At 52.6% G+C, this 19,122-nt stretch overlaps 1 protein-coding gene across 7 annotated transcripts in view; it reads right to left on the reverse strand.

The window, feature by feature from the left end:
- Positions 1-1,292: 1,292 nt before the first annotated feature.
- Positions 1,293-19,122, reverse strand: part of Nfasc (neurofascin) — a 200,245-nt gene continuing 182,415 nt past the window's right edge. For 6 of the 7 annotated variants that reach the window (XM_004663557.3, XM_045150386.1, XM_045150394.1 and 3 more), the window contains 5 exons: positions 16,454-16,570; positions 14,742-14,894; positions 8,559-8,690; positions 6,138-6,207; positions 1,293-3,432 (listed from right to left, as the gene is read on the reverse strand). In XM_004663557.3, coding sequence (XP_004663614.2) covers positions 3,201-3,432; positions 6,138-6,207; positions 8,559-8,690; positions 14,742-14,894; positions 16,454-16,570 — 704 coding nt within the window. In that variant the 3' untranslated portion in view covers positions 1,293-3,200. The remainder of the gene's footprint in view (positions 3,433-6,137; positions 6,208-8,558; positions 8,691-14,741; positions 14,895-16,453; positions 16,571-19,122) is intronic. The other variant, XM_045150409.1, reaches the window with a different exon arrangement.

Consider the following 19,122-nt stretch of genomic DNA (forward strand, 5'->3'; position numbering starts at 1 on the left):
AAACTCAGATAGGCTAAGCAAGTCACTCAAGATGACAGGACACAGAGACTCTGACAGCTGGGTGCTTAAACCCACCCATTTTGACTGCCATATCCTGCCCAGATCTGTTGTTCAATAGAACTGAGGTCTCCCCTGGAAGCCTTTCCCTTCCAGCTTGGAGCAACCAGCAGCTTAAGAAAGCATGCTTCCAACTCAATGGTCACAGTAACTTGGTTGCTCAGTTCCAGTAACATGAGCCTTGGGACCGCATCTGCCTTCCCTCGCTTCCTCACATGGTATTCAGGGCTCCAGTTTTGGCCCAGACTGGGTGCTCCAAGTATCTGATACAGGGGTAAATGGAGACAAGCATGCAGGCAGCCACAGTACTTCCAACACAGTTGGAATGGCAGCCTGGTTCATGGGATAGCTAGTCATGGCAAGATGTCCGACACCCCCCCCCCCACCACTCCTAGCTATACTGGCTGAAGCACCAGCAGCACCACCTCCTCTGGAATTGCTGTTGGTACGCTTTGGGGTGGCTGCTTGCGAGCCAGCTGGCAGGGAGTGCTGGGCAGCAGTGCCCTCCCGCTGAGCTGAGGTGGACTCTGGCAGGCTCGGGAAAGCGCTCTCTCCCCTTGCCGGAAGGAGCGGTCTCCCCCACACCACACGGTAACCCCCACACCTCGGAGCCTGTTCTGTCTGGACGCCTGCCATCTCTGCTCCAAGGAACGTTCGTTCTCCAGCCCCAGATCTGCTCCTGCCTGGTGATTGTTGGGGCATCTGTCAGCACCCCGAAACAGTAGCCTGAGAGAGGGGCTATTGGCCTTCTCGTCACACACCAAGCGCAAGCCCGGTAGGACTCCGGAATGAGGAGCAGAAGCAGCCTGAGGGGTTACTTCTCCCCTAGGCCCTTAAGACCAAAGTAGCCCTTCCCAGGTGGTCTGTGTGGTAGAGAGAGGGGATGACTATCTACATCCAACAGTTCCTTCTTCCCCAAGAGCCTGCTGCGCATGCAGTGGGGTTCACTAGCTGAGAAACTGACTACTCTGCTCCCAACCAAAGTATTTTCTGGAAAGGCTGAGTTCAGCTCACACGCATACTTCCCCCACTTTCCCACGAGGGGCAGTGGGCCTAAACTGCAGTGACGTTCAGCTGCATTCAGGAGGTGCAGGAAGAGAGCCAGGGGAGGAGACCCTGAGACTCTTCCCAGGCCCCGGATGTTTACCCTGTCTTCTTTCACCACGAGAGTCACCCCTCGGGCCCCTAGGGAGCAGCCCTGGCCATGGTTTGGACCAAAGGACCACGACACACTGTCTGGTTCAAACAACATTATTGGCTCAGCTCTGGGGTACGGTGTCTTACCTATAGAGTGTGTATATGGGTTTGACCTTCAACAGGACGCAAAGCATTGCTAATACCTCTGCGGCTTAAAAGTGTGGCAAATGATTCTTTAGGAAAGTCTCTGAAAGGAACAGCTCTGGTCCTGCCCAGGCCCCTGGCCAGTAGTTGGAGGCTCCAATTGGAGGCCATGCCAGTGACGTGTGATCTGGGCAGTCAGCTTCCCCCGCCCAGCGACTGCCTCAGGCTGCAGACACAGATACAGGGTGACACTCTAGCTCAAGATCTTTCCGCACTCTGCGTCATGGAGGTTAGGTACCTTTGGTTTCAAAGTGGATTAGGTGGGGGACGAAGGCAGCACCTTCAGGCTGAAAAACCGCAGGCCTGCGAGAGTATCTCCATTTGGGCAGCGGGGTTAGGGTGTGTGTGTGTGTGTGTGTGTGTGTGTGTGTGTGTGTGTGGCTGCTTCTGGTCCTGAAGGAACACTTGCATAGGCTGCCCTGATCTCGAGACACACACATCACTGGAGGCCTCAAGGCTTGCAGGGTGGGGCTGAGAATCTAGGAACTGCAGGGGGTAGATCAGAGCTGCATAAGGCATACGAAGAGCATTGTGTCCTTCCAGGCAGAGGCGTCACAGTACCACTAATACAGTGCACCTCACAGTACCCTGATATGTATGTACCCTAATTCAAGGACAGATAGGCTCAGTCTGGGGGTAGCAGGTCCCCATCCAGAAACCGAGTCAAACACAAGTTGGAGTCAGACACAATTGAAAAAGGAGAAGATAGCTGCTAGAGATGGAAGGGGGAGCAGTGCCTTCACCTTCCCCCCCAAACACATCAGCCAGGCTCCTGCATCACAGGGTGTCAGTTCCTTGAGGGTAGCAGCGTCGACTCCAGACCACGTGGATGGGTATGGTCTTCTCTCAAGCCTGGGTTTCACCGCTAGCAGGAAGTCCAGACCCAGTCCTTTCTTCTCTCCATAGGCACACCAAGTTTCCCAGGGACCAGGCCCCGACTTGCTTCTGCCTGGGCCCCAGTCACTGGCGTCCTTCCCATTCCTCTTCCTGCGTCTTCTAGAGTCGGTGCAGCTCATTTGTGGACTTTCTGGAGGCAGGGCCAGGGTGAGAACGAGGAGCAAGAGGTAAACATCCCTCCCAACAGAACCAGAGTGTGGCAAGGAGGCCTGCCCACTCTGTCCCTGCCAAAAATACTGTCATTTTTTTTTTTTTCTTCCAGAAAGGAGCCAAGCCCAGCTCAGCATGGACAAGGCTGAGGCAGATGGGTGGGGGAGGGGAGGCATATGGCGAGAAAGGCATCCTTGGGAAACACGCCGGCCCAGTGGCAGCTTGAATACTACGGCTTTTCCGCATGTTGTGTTTATGGGTCAATCCTTTTTGCCTCTCTTGTGGTTTCCTGGGGGAGAGCCCACCTATTCTTTTTCCAGGAACATTTTCAAAGGAAAAGAAAATGGAGACATTGGGTGTGGATGAGGAAGAAGCACAAAGCTAAGAAAAGGAAAAAAAAAGAAAGAAAGTACCATAACCAACAAAAATGGGTGAGGGGCATGTGTGCCAAGGTCAAGGGCAGGCGGTGTGGTGGAACGCACAGGGTGGCTACAAGGCAGGGCCAGGGACCAGGGCTCCCTCCAGTGAGCATAGCTCTAGCTCCTCCACACTGGTGACAGTCAGGGGTATTGGGGCATCATCGGGAGGGAGCTTGTAGGTAACTGGTTGGGCACCAGTCCTCACAGCTTGGCAGAACCCCATGGTGCACCCTTGTCCCTGAAGGTGGTGGTAGCTTTGCCGTAGGTCTGCAGTGGCTGTCTCCCCCTCTCCCCTCCTCCTACTTGCGAAGTCGTGGCTGCTCCTGGGGTGCTCCGTCAGGCCAGAGAATAGATGGCATTGACGGGTGATGTGGCCTCTGAGCTCTCGTTGCCCTCTGTCTCGTCCTTGTCCTTTTTGACCGTGTACTGGCCGATGAAGGAGCCGTCTTCGTTGAACTGGCCCTCGCCGCCTTCCCCATAGTCCACCAGGCTGTCATCACTCTCCTGCTGCTTGATGGTCCCATCCAGAGACGTCTGGCTGCCCTGCAGCGGCTTGTTGTCCTCATCGCTGGCCAGAGAGAGACAGAAAGTCAGGACCCAGCCTGCCCAGCACAGCAGAATGCAGGTGGGGTGGGACAGGGCAGATGGCTTCCTGTGAAACGTGTGCTCTGTGCACCCTAGAACCATCGGGACCTCTGAGATTAACCAGTCCCAACCCTCCCTTGCCCAGCAGGCTGAAGCGAAGAGGAAGGTATCTTCCTCTAGGGCAAGCATCTTCTCCAAGGCAGGTGGCATGCTGCTGCAGACTAGGGCCTGGAGCCTACACTTCTAGACTCCTGACTTGGGGTCCTTTCCTAGAGGCAAGGTCACTTACTGTCTACAGGGTGCGTAGGCAAGGCAGAGGATGGCCGCCTCACAAGCAGCAGAGCCGCAGCTCGTGAGACCGTGTGGCGAGGGTCGGGGTGGGGAGTTAGAGTCCTAAGTGTGTCACCCTTTGGCTTTGTGACCTGGCCACAGCTGGTCCATCAAGCAGAGTGGAAGGCGGATATTCCATGACCTGTCACTCTGCAAGACGAGGCTCGTCTTGACAAGTGAGTGCCTTAACGGGACAGGCCTCTCCTCCTCTACTTCCATGTCAGCGTTGTTTGCCAGTGCAAACCAGTGCTAGCCCAGTAAGCAAAAGAACTGGGATGGCAGGAGTGAGGGATCTGCAGAGGAACGCGAGAGGCAGGAAACCTGAAAAGATACTAGGAAGGGTCAGAGGAGCCTGCCAGCCGTCCCCTTAGAGGCCTCCGGGCCCTGTCCTTAAGACCCTCCCTGGTGAGCAGAGCTGAGAGGCTAGGGGAAAAGGCAGGGTTGTCTGCAGGGACAGATGCCCCGTGGGGATGTCTGCTGTGCTGTCCAGGATACCTGGGGTGCTTCCCGAGCTGACATGGGGACCAGGCGCCATTGGCCGCTCATCACAGGAGACATAGCGTAGGAGGCAGATGTGGCCCAACAATGGAGGTCTGGGCCCGGCAGGTGGAGCTGCGCCCTCCCTGTTCCCAGCCCGTTCTTGGCCCCTCGCTGGTCAGGGGGACAGTGGCTGCATTGCCATTACGAGCAGGCAGTGCATTCTAACGGCATTTTAGTTGGCAGACAGCTGTCAGGGCGGGGCTTCTCAGAGCTGGAGCAGAGCATGAGCAGACGGCAGGCTGCTGGCCCACCCTCTCCTGCCCAGAGTGAACGTGGCCCATGAAGGCCTCGCTGAACTGGGTGCTCCGAGGGCAGGGCTCTAGGCAGGACAGCAGCGCAGCGAGGCAAGTGGGTTTCCGAGGTGCACCATCAGATAGGTGGCCAGCAACGAAGCCACAGAACTCAGGAAGGGGAACCCTGCTCTTTGCTCGCAGGCCTGTGTCCCTAGAAACTCAGTTCTTCCTCTGACTTATTAGTTTTAGCCTTTGCCCAGTTGGACTTTTCAAATCAGGCTTTAGGATGGACATGACGGAGCCCCTGCAGCCAAAGCAGAGGGGGCACGTGTGTCAGTCCAGTGGGGGAGACGTGCAGAAGGAAGCAGGTTGGCCTGGGGCAGGTTTCCCGGACCTGTCTGCCTCACCACCCACTCCTGGGCTGCGCTAAGGTCTGGGGAGAAAAAGCCCATCATGTTTGAACTGAGAGCTGGGCTTAGCTGTCAACTCACAAGGAGGCTGCACCCTATCAGGCCAGTCAAAGACAGCACAGAAGGGGGAAGGGCCTCAAGCTTGCCGTTGGGAAGGGAGGCTCACGAGGGGGCTGAGTTGGGTGGACACTTGGGCTGCTTGAGGGGCTCCTGTGTGGAGTGTGGCTCTGCCACCCACTGACCTGGAGTGGCAGCAGAGGTTTAGAAAGTAAGAGAGGTCAGAGGGGAATGAGGTGACCTGGGCCCAGGGAGTAAATGGGTAGAGGTGGTGAAGAAGGACTCAGATCTGATGGTTTCTCCCACCCCAAATAGTCTGGGATAAGATTTCATGACCTACCTTGCCCCATCAGAATATTTTTTAAAATTTATTTTTATTTGAGACAGAAAGGAGAGAGAGAGAGAGAGAGAGGGAGGGAGGGAGAGAGGGAGGGAGAGGGAGAGAGAATGGGTGTGCCAGGACCTTTAGCCACTGTAAATGAACTCCAGACGCATGTGCTACCTTGTGCATCTGGCTTATGTGGGATCTGGAGAATCAAACCTGGGTCCTTAGGCTTCGCAGGCACGTGCCTTTAACTGCTAAGCCATCTCTCCATCCCTAAGCTCAGAATATTCTTGCCATTTAAATGGGCCACTGACAACTTTGTGAAATCCAGACTCACAGGACAGCAGTGCCAGTTGGCAGTCCAGCCCCTGTCCCCTCCAGCCCTGCCGCCAGCTCACCAGTGGTGAGCCCTACAGGGTCATTATCTTAGGGCGTAGTGGTGGGGTGCTGGCTGAGAGGAGGCCCGATGGTCAAGCTCACCTCATAGAAGAGGGGCTCAAGGCTTGTTTTCAAAGTGCAAAGTGAGAAGGAATAATAAGGAAGCCCTACTCATTAGTGTTCCATTGAAGGAATACAGCGGGGAAGGGCAACCTTCTGGGGCACTATCAGGACGTCAGTCTCTCTGAGCATGTACCCATTGTCAAATGGCTGCCAAAGAGGCAGAGGAGGTAGCCAGAGGTGGAGGATGTGGCCACAGCAGTCTTGTGGCCAAGTCGGGCCACTATAAAGCAAGGGGGCCGCTTCACACTGGCCAAGATCAGCTACCAGGTGGAGGAGGAAGGAGGTTACCTACCTGTAATCAAATGAGCCATCCTCTTCTTTGGGGTCTTCGGGGCCTAGGGGGACATCCTTCTTTTCTCGCACTTGGTCGATAAGAGAAGGAAAGACAGGGAGATTAGGAAGCTTGCCCCTGCACTACTGAATTTAGAGCCAAAAGACACCTCCTTGGGCCCCATGGCACGTCCTGATGTGCCCCCTTTGAATAAAGCACCATCACTGATTCCCCCGCCCCGGCTCAGGCAGGTGCTAAGCTGATTCTGCCTCCTCCTCTTCCTCCACACCCCGGCTGGCAAATCTCTCAGCTCAGCTCCTTACCACTTCTCCATGAATATACACCAGAGACATGAGCCTTCCCTTTAATACTGTTTGTCCCTTTCTTTTTTGTTTTTAAATTATGAGGGTGTGTGGGGGGGAATGGTTGCGCCAGGGCCTTCAGCCACTGCACGGTCCAGACACGTGCTGCCCCCTTGTGTGCATGTGTGACATTGTGTGCTTGTGTTACCATGCGTCTGGCTTTTGTGGGACCTGGAGAATCAAACCTGAGTCCTTCGGCCTCTCAGGAAAGTGCCTTAACTGCTAAGCCATCTCCCCAGCCCTGTTTACTCTTTCTTGCTTTGCTGTGCATCGTGATTACTCATAGAGGATTCCTATCCCAGTGACCGTCTTCCTCCAGGACAGGGGACAATGTTTCTGTGATTTCCAGCAGAGTGCCCTGGGAGGGAGGGCACTCCTTATTCCTACAGGAGAGAGGTGCTCTCCTACCTGGCCTCTCTTGTTGGCATGCTCCCTCTTTCTACCGAGCTTCTGAGATGGCAGCATGCCCAGCCAAGACCTGTCCTGTGTGGTGGTGTGGTCGGTCTCTCTGGGCCAGCTGCAATGTTGAGGAGAGACATCTTTTTCCCTGCACCTCTGGGACCTCACACAGAGGTTGGCATACATCAGGTGTTTATGTGAGGGACTTTTTGAGGCATGAGGCTAAATAATCATCTCATTTTAGGTGAGGGAAAACAGGCCTTGAGAGGTGACAAGTAGGTCACAGAACTAGCTAGTAACTGTAGACAGACTAGAGTGAAGGCTCATCTTCACATACCCGGGGATCCCCTTTTTTGAAGAGCTTTCTGGGATGATGTACTCTCTGAAAGGGCAAAGGCTGGCTCTGAGTTTATCTAATGAGCTCCTCATGGGTCCAGGTCCCCCTGACTCAGTGAGTCACCCAGGTTTTAATATCACAAGGAAGGCAGGCTCTCTCGCCAGGCTGGCTGTCTCTTTCTTCTGTGTCTCCCCCCCCCCCCCCGCCCTCCACTGAGGTAAGGTCTTTGCTCTAGTCCAGGCTGACCTGGAATTCACTATGTAGCCTCAGAGTAGCCTGGAACTCATGGTGATCCTCCTATCTCTACCTCCCGAGTGCTGGAATTGAAGGTGTGTGCCACCACACCCAGCTGGCTTTCTTTCTTACAGAAGGAAGAGTCTCGATGCAGAAAAAGTAAAAGAAGCCATCGCTCATCAGCAAGAATTAAATTTCCTGCCCTTCCTTCACTTCGGAAAGGCACAGAGAGCTTCAGGACCTGAGTGTCTGTAGGTACTTGGCAGGAAAGGAAATCAAATCAAGCCTCCCCTTCTTCTATTCCCTTTGTGCTGAGTCTGGGGGGATCCCTGGGGAGAAGCTGGGGGTTGTGTGTGTGGTGATGACACACTGGGGCAGGTGCCATTTCATTCTGCAGTCCTGCAGGATGCTACTCCCAAGGTCACCTGCTACCCTGGCTCTTGTCACCTTAGTCACCCCTTCACAGACAGATGACTCTTTTGGCCCTGTTTGAAAAAAAATAAAATCAATGTTTTTGGAAATGAGAATTCCCGAGGCCCTTGCCCTTGGAAGCTTTTGAAGTTCCGAAGAGATATGTTTGTGTGGGACTTTAGGAAGGTCGGGGGCTACTGGCGCAGCCCATTCTCAAACTCCCCTGCTCTCCCTCTGCAGAGCCACTAGGCCTCAGGTGACAGGTACTGAGACAAGCCTCAGATGGCTGTGTCCTAGCTCCATGGCTTCTCTCATGATTCTGCTGTTCTGGCCCAGACCCCTGCTCCTCCATTCTCTGACACGGTCAGAGAAAATGCCTTGCTTCCGTGACCCTGTCCCAGACACAGGGTCCCAATGACTTTCAGGCAGAAGAAGCCACTTTATACAGATGGGAGGTGAGTTAGGTTCACCTCAGCAGGGGCTGGGCTCCCTTCCACCTTGCTCTGAAGATGCCTGGACTGCACCGTCCACCCATCTGCGTGAACTAGGTAAGCCAAATGCTTGCTGGCAGCTCTCGAGAGGCTACGGGCGCCACAGGCCTGGAGTCCGAGGCTTGGAGGAGCAGAGCCTGGAGCTCCGGACCTGGCAAGGCCGGGTGACCCACGAGAAGGCCTGCCATGCCTCCCTCTGTCTTCTCACCTGGGTACTTGCCACCGCGACTCCTCTTGATGAAGCAGACGATGAGCAGGATCAGCACCAGAAGGGCGATGGCACACATGAGCCCAATGAACCAGCCCTGGGTGGCGATGTCTGCCTGGTTGTTGGTGTAAGCTGGTGGGGAAGGAGGGCCAGAAGCAGATGGTGAGATAGTGTGCTCGGGGAGTGGGTGATCAGGAGATGTGGGGGAGGAGCGCAGCTAGCCGGGCCATCTCCTCCTGGACCCTACCACTACTACCTAGCAGCCTTCTGGTCCAATCTATCCCAGTCAAGGAACAAAAGAAAAATGGTTAAAGAGCCAAGGGGCAAAGATCAGCGAGGAGGGAAAGGAAAGGGCTGCGTGGAGCAGAAAAGCGGCGGAAGGCTGAGCAGGCCCTGTAGGAAGGGGACATTTCCCAAGGACAGGGCATGGCGTTCCTACAGACTACAAGCACTGGCCACAGCCTGGTGGGACTGAGGGAGGCCGTGAGGCAGCATGTCTGGTGAACAGGCCTGTATGGTATCTATTAGGGAACCAGGTAGGGCCACATTGTCTAAACCTCCCGTGAGGATACCTGACAGGATCAGAGTGGCCTCCTTGCCCACCAGCATGGCTTCAAAGCCCAGTAGGCTTTGGTAGCAGGCCATGGGCCAGCTGGAGGTCAGGTGACCCTGTGCCTTTTCAAGTTTTCCCATTTGGATTTGTGCTCCCTGACAGCAAAAAGAATCCAGGCCTCACTGCCCTCAGACAGGCTGGCAGCGACGCTGGGCCTATGCTTTCGGCTCACTCCACGCACATCAGGCCACAAAGGGAGATGCTTCTGGTGGGCTGTGACAAGACGGTATACTTTCTCCTTCCCCACTGAGACCCTCTGGTCATTCCTGGAAACCTGTCTTACAGATCCCTTTGTGACTTGAAAGGCATACTGGTTGGCTTAAAGGACAGGAGCCCAAGAGTCCTCTAATGGTGTCTGTGATGGCCCAGTGACTGGGGCTGGGGGGAGGGTGTGGCCAGCACTCTCTCTTCTTTCTGTGGACTAGGAGACAAAGGGGACGCCTCCAGAAATGCAGTCTGTCATGAAAACCGAGACTCGAGAAGGAAGGATCCAAGGAACAGAATATACCAAAGAGCTCGGGGCGGCCTTGCAAGAGCCAGACACCGTCCACAGCCATAGCGGAGAGCCTTCTCCTCGGGAGGAGCGCGGGAACCACGAGGGCCCAGTGCCCTTGCTCCTGGATCCCAGCACGTGCCAGGCTGTGTCAGAGGGAGGACTCTCTTCTCCTGTCTCCCCCACCCACCCACCAAAGCTGTATAAGCGGGATCCAACAATCCAGCACCTCGGTTCCTCATCCCCATAGGCCATGTGAACTCCCAACATGCTCCGTTTCTTCCTCTTGGCTCTCTTCTTCCTGTGTCTTGAAATGCAAGACCTAGAGGAACTTGTGAGACCTTTCATGCCTATAAGCTGCTGCTTGAGGCAAAAAGCTGGTGCCCTGCCCCACTCAGGTGAATGCACCCGCCACGGTCTCCAGGTCCTGCCAGCAAACTGACTTCAGGCTGCTCTACACCTCGCGTTCCAGGTACCATTGTGAGCCGACCTTCCCTACGCTAGCTCTACACCCTGACTCTTGACAAGTCGGGTACTTGGCCAACTTCTAGCTGGCGATCCTGTCATTCATCTCTATTGTCTCTGTAGCCAGCTGGGCTGTGAACCCACTGTTTCCTCCTGATGCTCGAATTCTTCAAGCATCTTCCACCTCTGAAGGCTGTTGTCACTCCCTTCAAAATGACTCTGACATTCATTGGAATGATCCCCCCCCCAGTTCGCATCTGTTGGTGCCCATGGGTGCAGTGAGGCCTCATGTTTCATAGTCACAATGCTGCTCTCTTATTTCCTGTCACAAGGGGTTCCTGGCTCAGCCTGGCCTTTAGTTTCCTATTCTATGACCCTTCCTGCTCACTGTGTTTTCACACTCTCTCATCCTTTCTCAACCTCCAAATGCTCCACGCCATCTCCGGACTGTGCTTCCATTTCCGCTGCTCCACACAAATTTCAACTGTACTGTTAATCCTGAGAGCAGGGTATCTTTCTGAGTCACCAAGTAAATAGCATGATGCTGTTCACAGAGTGAGTGACCAGTGACTACTTACTCATTAACACGTTGGTTTAACCCTACTGTAAGCGGGCTGACGCGGGATACCGCTCTTGGTTTTCTCCATACTAGGTAGGGAGCTGACGGGTCCTCCCTGTGTATATGACGTGCCTGGCATTAGGTGAGGGCATCACTTCTCTTGTGTTTGGACACTAGTACCGAGCTTTTGCAGAGAGGTTGGTTTGCATGTCTGTAATAACCCATTTGCACCACCGCTTTCCTTATATTTGTTCGAATACTCTGGCAACCATGGGCATGACATGCCTCTTTTCTTCAGAAAGGGAAAGAAGTCATAGTCCTTGGGAAAAGTCACAGGGACAATTTAGATAGTAGCAGGTGACATTCAAATATATCTTCAGTACTGATTGAAAAACATCACCCTTTTCCTGGGAGGTTTGAACACAGAAAGCTATTCAAAACCAAATGGCATCAGCCACACCCTACCAAAGCGAGCCAGCGACGCAAGAGCTAACTGAAGTGGAGAAGAGGATGGTTTCGCTGAGAGGCGACTCCGCAGCTTAGACTGGGAGAAGTCAGTTTTAGCAAGGCTCCAGGGCCACTACACTTGACCACCAATGCCACACTCAATTGATCAGCTAAAGTGGCTTTGAGATGCCGCTATTATCAACCTCCAAAGACCAGCTGCACCAGCTGCTTTTACACCCACCACCTTCAGCTGAAAGTGACAGGAGCCCACGGCTGCGCTTGTCTGGGCGCTGGCCTGGGCAAGCACAGGTCCAAATGCTTCTTGCCCTCGACTGGAAGCACTGGCATACAAGCCTTCCACACTGCATGTGAAGTAAGGCTAGTCTTCCCGATCTCACCCAGGGTTAACTGCTGTCTGTTCTCTATGTCAGATGGCAGTATAAGCCATCCTTCTCACAGCTGGGCATTGTTTGCTGAGACCCAGATGGAGCACAGGTAAACATACACCATGCTCAGTCTGGTTTTGCCTGTGCCTGCTGTTGTCTGAGCCCGTGGTCACCTCTACTGCTTTAACACCGGGAAGCACACTGAGCCTAGGTGTGCGTCAGTTCCGTACCGATGCAGAGGTATATAAAGTGGGGGCCTCTTAAGGGGTGTCAGGGGAGCTGGCAACTTCAGGAAAATGCAATTTTCTGTAATTCTCTAATAAATCTCTAATAAACTCATATTCATCAAGATGAACTTGACTGAGTCATTCTTTGGGCTTTGATGCCATCCCAATTTGGTGTCGATGTTAAGTTTACATCTCTCTGGGAAAGTTTACACAACAGCCCATGACCTATTCAGAAATGAGAAATCTACTTGCTAAGTAGCCAGCTCATCTGACTTCTGTGTACAGCTGCGAGGAATTTGGGTCGGCCACAGAAAAGGAACTCATCACTGGAAGTCAGCATAAGAACTGAATTCTAGAAATAAAGTAACAAACATAACAGAGAAGGCCTTTCTTGAGTGCTCTCCCTCAAGTACCATGGTAGCCCCCTCCATACACACCCTGTGTGGTTCTACAGTCCCTCTGGCCTCCCTCAGGTGCGAGCCACAAGCTGCCTGCTTGCTACTGCTCCTCCCAGCCCCCCACATCCCAGCAGTGGAGAGCGGATGGCGCCTTGGAACCCAGGGTTATGTGTCTGTAGACCCTTAGGTCTTTTTTGACTCCAGAAGCTTCCAGGAGGTGATTAACTTCCCGACGGGCTCTTTCTGGTATGGGTTAGAGAGCCCGTTAGCAGTCCCAGTGGTCCCTTCCATTTCCTTCCCGAGCCACTGCAACATGCCATCTGTAGGCTAAAGTGATGGCCTGTGGTTGCCTAAATGACCTGTGGTCAGGGCCCGCAGATGTGCACGAATTTTTACTTTGATGAAACACATGAATGGGAGGGGGGAGGTTGTGTGGGCTTGGCTTTGGAGTCCACCCATAGGAAGCAGTGTATATTTGTGAAGGATTTAGCACACACAGACTTCAGAAAAATGAAAATATTTTCTTTCCCTACGGGTTTACACGCAGTAGTTTCCAGCCAGCCCAGGAGGGAAATGAACAGCCTGAATCCCAGAGACAGGGTCCGGGCCTGCCTGTTCCATGAGGAAGGACCTGGGAAGACTTGAGGTGCCACCTGCCTCTGAAAGCAGACAAGCAGACTGGCCACATAGGGAAAGAGACACGAGTACCGTATGTGTACTGTTTGTGTGCAGTTGTGCAAATATCTGCATGTGCCCGATACATGCATGTGTGGAGGCCAGAGGATAACACTGTGTGTCTTCCTGCATTGTTTATCTGTATGTTTCCTTGAGGCAGAGTCTCTCACTGAACTCGGAGCTGCTGTTTTCTATCACAGTGGCTGACCACTGAGCCCTAGTGATCCTCTTGACTCTGCTCCCCACAGGACTGGGGCTTCAGGTGTACATGGCGATGCCCAGCTGTTTATAAGTGTGCTGGATAAGTGAACTCAGGGTGAAGCAGGACCTCGTGCTTGTGTGGGAAATCTTTTACCCGCTGAGCCATCTTTCCAACCCCAAGAAACAAATATCGATGGCCACACTCACAAACAGCTCTGGGTCATTACCTTCTCTCTGGCTTTCCCTCCCTAACCCTCATCCATGGCCACAGAGCTTGGCACCCACAGAGGTGTAAAACTAAAGAAGAGGCTGTGCTGGCTTTTATAGTCTCCCTTGGGTGGACCTCTACCCTCAGGCAGTATCTTTGCTTCTCTCCTCTAGGCTAGACTCACATGTGAACAGAAAGAAGCAAGAACAAATACATGTAAGTTCTGAATCAGACTGAGCCACCTGCTGTGCTTGGCCAACTGTCCAGTTGCATGGGTTTCCTGTCATAGGATGGACTGGCTGCTCACTAAGATATTCAGCCTGGCTCTTCTCAAGCCAGAAGCCAGAGACATCCTGAGTCTTGAGGATCAGGAAATGTGTGGGGCAGGTTGGAGGTGTAGTGGGGGAGATGAATCAGGAGGGGCCAGGCTAGAAGGGGGCAGGGTGAATCATGGTGCAGACAGGCAGTGTCTCTCAAGATGCAAACTGCTAGAGGCCTCATGTGGCTGCACGAGGGAAGAGTAATGAATATTCAAGTCAACATTTAAAAATTCACATAAATCATTGTGGGGTTCCCCCCATCCTGTGTGTCTAATAACCAGCATCTGACTAGGGCATCCCTAGAGACAAAGGCTGATTCTTTTCTCTCTTAATCCCTTTCCCTCACCTCCTCTTAGCCCCAGGGCTTAACATACAGGCCACTTGGCTGTCCCTCTGTCTGACTTGAAAGTTATACACAAACCTGCCTGACGTGCCAGTGTCCCCGTGATCTGTAGGTTCCCAGCTACCCCCACTAGCAGATTCCTGAACCTTGCCCCCTCTCCTGAGCCCCAGTCAGCCTGTTCCTTTGACACAATGAAGATGCTTCTCCATCTACAGCCAAATCTCCTATAGAGCCAGAATTTCTTCCTGCCCCTAGAATAATAAAAAGTCACTTGCATTTAGGCAAGACAAACCTGGACCAAAATTCAGTCAACACAAAGCACTGTTACAAAGCCCCGTCACCCACTGGACTTTTTCAACAGATGATGGTAGCGGGGCAGTGAGTCACACTGATCCCAGATTTGGTTGTTTGGGGGGGGTTGCTAGATCAAGACCCTGGGATGGCCCTGTACCCCCATTCTGCATGGAGAAAGTAAGCCCTTGAACACACGGGACAGAACGCATGACTCTCCAGCGGCCCCCACACCCACACACAATGGCTGAGCTTGCACATGCACCGAGCCCTTTTGTTTCAGGAATGGCTGGGGACCAAGCAATCCCTGTCCTCATTATGCACTCCTTTGTTCCCTCTGATCTCCACTCAGCCCCACAGGCTCAGATCACAACGTGCTCTCCGCTGTGCATGCACACCTGGCTCTTCTGGCTTTCTGCAGGCCGGAGACACGCCATGCAAGGTGGGGGACGGGGTGGACATGAGACCTTGTTCCAAGAAGAGACAAGCGGGGAGCTGAGCGTGAGGATGAGATGTTCCATGCTTGCAGGGGACGGCCAGGCCAGATCCCCTCTCACCTGTACTGGTCATAAAGGTGATGGTGGTACTGCTGATGCCCTCGTTGTCCCGGGAATACACCCGCAATGTGTACGTCATCCCGGGATAGAGGTCTGTTAGCTGTATAGGCTGGGCCTGGGCCTTAACAGGGACAGACTTTTTCGTATGGTTGCCTGGGGAACAGAAACCTCAGTCAGCCCACAAGCGGGCACTGGGAGCTGGAGACAGTGCTAGGCTCCTGGTCATCTGTCAAAGGCAGAAAGGGTGGGGGGAGGGGACAAGGAGACAACGGGTCCGGTCTACCACACAGACTAGGCAGCTCCTCCATACCCATCATGCAACCCTGGCTCTTTTGTTTCAGGTGCGCGTGTGTGGTGCGCGTGCATATGTTATGTGTGTGTTCATATGAGTGTGAGTGTGTGTGTGTGTGCGTGCGTGCTTGTGGAGGCCAGAGGTTGACATTGGTGTCTTCCTCACTCTCCATTTTGTTGAAGGAGATAGGGTCAATCACTGGACCCCAGAGTTCACCTATTTGGCTAGTCAGGGATCTACCTGTCTCTGCCTCCTGGGTGCTGGTATTACAGTTGCACCTGTCACCATGTCCGGCGTTTACATGGGTGCTGGGCTCTGAACTCAAGACCTTATGCTTGTGCTGCAAGTGCTTTCCCAGATGGCCATCTCCCTCATCCTTGCAACGTTAGCTCTTACATGATGTCCCTTTCTCGAGGACTCTGTGTTCTCACCGGAAGTTCTCCATCCTCACAGTGGTGTTAATGTTAAACACACCATGACCTGTTTTCTTAACCTCAAAGCACGTCAGCTGACCCTGTTGCTCTGGAAGTGATTCATTTTCCACGTGGGAGCTTTCAGGGAGGGCGAGTCTGCCAGTTAGCATTGCATATATTTGGCAAGATAGGGCTCAAATGCTGGCCTCTCACTCCAGTTTTCCCTCATATTTCTTGTCACACTGTAAATTTTGCACATCAGGAAAGGTGCATGCCTGTGTGTCTGGGCTGTAGGGTGAATGGTGGTGGCGGGAACCTGAAAACATCCACACTTACTTTGGTGTTACAGACTCTGTGGATGAGAACCTCTCCTCCCACTTCAGAGTACTAAGGTTTTGCATTTCTTAAGAGGTCTCAATGGGATGGGGCTAGCCCAGCTGCATTTTCTGGCTGGCTTGTTGACCTCATTGCTTTACTGCTAGACAAGTGTGGCCTTGACCCTGTAGGCCCAGGAGCCCTTATACAGAGAAGGGCTCACTGCACCCTCACGAGAGCGCATGGCTCAGCTCAAGCCACCAGCTCTGTGTCTCTGATTGCAACCCATCAGCATTCTGGGAGCACAACCCGAGTTGTGGCCCAAATCTGTTCACTGGTCTGGCCAGTCAAACAATGTCTCAGTCAGGAGATCAATATAGAGGCGAGGCTTGGCTTCCTTTTGCACTACTCAGAACCCTCATCCTGAGCAAGAGTAGACACAGGGCCATTTCCACAGGCCATGCAACCTGAGGTTTTTGCTAATGGCTTCAGAAGCCCCTTCCTGCTGCTCGATCCTGCTCCTCCCACCTCTGCCATCCAGGGTGGGAATCAATTCCACAGGGTGACGATGAAATCAGGCTAAAAGGCCTCTGAGCCTGGGGGAGTTCTCAGGATCTCCTTAATGGCATCTACTGCTACCCAACCACGGCTGCGTGGCTGCTGCCGCCCCCACCCCACACAGCAATGCTTACTGTCAATGTACTCAACCACAAAGTCAGTTCCGGGCCCGAAATTGTGCTTCCAGGTGATGTTGGCCCATTTACTGTTGGGGAGCACCGTGACGTTCCATATGGACTGCTCATCAGGGGCTGGCGGATGGGTTAGAAGAGGAGTTAGTGGTGAGGAGGGAGGCGACACAGGCATGGAGAGGCTCACATGCACGTATGCACACACACTCTCTCTCACACACAGTCAAATGGGAAAGGACAGAGACAGAAATGGCTGTGCATGGGATCTGACAGAGCTCCAAGCTGCAACCTTGGTGGTCAGGCCAGAGGTAGCCAGCCAGGAATGGGCAGTGGGGAGGGGCGGGGCTTGCACGCCTATGAAGAAGATTGGAAAGCCGAGTCCACCTAAGGGGGATATAGGGAGGATGAGTTTTTAGTCACACCACTTGGGGCTCTGAGTTTATTCTCTCTATAGAGACCTGGTTGTGGATTTGAACAGTGTAGGTAAAAGAGGCCAGGCTTTCCTGCTTCAACTACAGAAGTCTGACAGGAAGAAGAGGGATTGTTTTAGAAAATGAAGCAAGATGGTCTGGCAAGATGGTGGCTCAGCGTAAGAGTGCTTGCCTAGCATAAGGGTTTCATCCCCAGTACTGCCAAAAGAAAATGAAGCAAGAGTTATAATGAGACACACAGGAGGAACAGGACTAAACACAGGAAAACCCTGCTGGGCTCCTGAAAGTAGAAAATGGTAATCAGACAAGTGACTCTGATTTGAGGAGCCCTGGGGTTGTTCTAGGTCAGTGAGAGCCCAGATGACCCAGACCCTGGCCTTTGATTGCCAGGGACTTAGAACCTCAGGGTCCCTAGCACAAAGTGGGCCCTCCTTCCCATCATGGGCTTGATGGCACCGAAAGAAGACAATTCATTCTTGACACCCAGTCCTCTAACTCTCTGCGGATCAGATACCAAAAGAGCCTTGCTTATTGGTCTCTTAGCCCCAGAGCCATTGAGGCCTGGTATCCCTACAATGCCGAAGATGTTAATTATCTAGCTCCCGTGGCAGGGACAAAGCCAATCTGCTGTCTGAAACCATAACCTGCGTACAGGAGAATGGCACCAACCTTCAAACGCAGTCACTGTTTAAAGAGTCCCAGCAGTCTGATTACCACATTTCCCCAGCAAAGATTTAATAGCAGAGGACTGGTATGAAGGCTTGTATTTCAAAGACTTTACAAGTGTGGCTCCTGTATATTTTATTAGCAATGCAAGGGGGCACTGTCACTGACTCACATGTCTAACATAAATGAATACAGTTCATTGGCAATGCATTTATTCATTATCTGTGTGACAAGTGACTGAGTCTTCAGGGCTGGGGAAGTGATAAAAGATTTCCTGATTTTTCACTTCAAAGAAGTGTCTTTTCTACTACAACCCTCTTTGTGAACATCGTGCGTGTTAAGTTGTGTGGGGGGGGGGCAAGAAAGAAGCTCTAATAATGGTAACCGAGGGTCTGCTGCCCAAGAGGAAGGGCCGACAGGCAAGCTTTTTCACCCGGATATTCGGTTTCATTCTTACTGACACCGTTTCAATCTTATAATTCCTAGAAGCTCACAGCTCTTGGCAGTAGTAATGAAATGTGATTAGATGATTTCCCTCCCCCCCCTTAAATTCTGGACTCTATATAATAGCTAGAAAATTTGTGCTTAAAATTTGGTTCCTGATGTAATATTGAGCAAATTTTGGCTAGAGATGGAGAATGGGTGGTTCTAGTAAAGACCAAGCAGTGGGAAACCAAAATGGCTTCAAGGTGGCACTCAGATAAAGGCAGCGTATATGGCAGGGTCAGGATGATGACCAGTCATGAAGGATCTAGAAGGCGAGCTACCAGTGACTACCAGATCAAGAGAGTGAGTGAGAAGAGCTTCACTGACTCCTAGCATATGGGAGTTAGGAGTATCCCCCAAATCTAAAATTGACACATGAAGGACAGCCTGCAAAAAAAGAAAAATTATGCAACAACGTTCTATGCTAAGCTATAAAATAATAGAGATAAAAATTTATTTAAAAAATCCTGAGTCTGGGCCGTGTGGAGGTACATGCCTTTAATCCCAGCACTCGGAGGCAGGGGTAGGAGGATCACCATGAGTTCAAGCCACCCTAAGACTACATGGTGAATTCCAGGTCAGCCTGGGCTAAAAAAAAAATCCTGGGTGGCAGCAGAGCCATTCTATTATATCAAGGGAAGCAGAGATGCTGCACGGATGTCTTCAAGCTCATAAGACGGAAGCCATGACCAAGCCCTCTGCAGCTTCTCAAACACGGTCTATTCTTGGGAGAGTCATGGAGGCAGTCCTGCCTGGCAGTAATACTATTTTTCTGGAAGGTCAGTAAGTGTCCAGAAGCAATATTCATTCAGATCTCGACGTACTTTTAGGATTGCCCTGCTCTGACCAGAGAGGCTCGCTATGGCCCCGGAGGATACCACCTCCACTGATGGCAGCCTCTAATCATCTATTAAGCTTCTCCTTGATCAACTTTCCCCTAAAGTTCCTGTTGTTTAGAGTCTAGTGTTGCAACTCTAAAGCCACGTATTTCCAAACTCTGAGGTGTGTGCCAGCCATGCGCCACCTATCTCCCCTTATGGCTGACTTACCACCCGTGTTAATTTGCTAGAGCAAGTACTAATGGGATCA

Source organism: Jaculus jaculus, chromosome 1 (genome assembly GCF_020740685.1).
Source record: "Jaculus jaculus isolate mJacJac1 chromosome 1, mJacJac1.mat.Y.cur, whole genome shotgun sequence".
NCBI classification, from domain to species: domain Eukaryota; kingdom Metazoa; phylum Chordata; class Mammalia; order Rodentia; family Dipodidae; genus Jaculus; species Jaculus jaculus.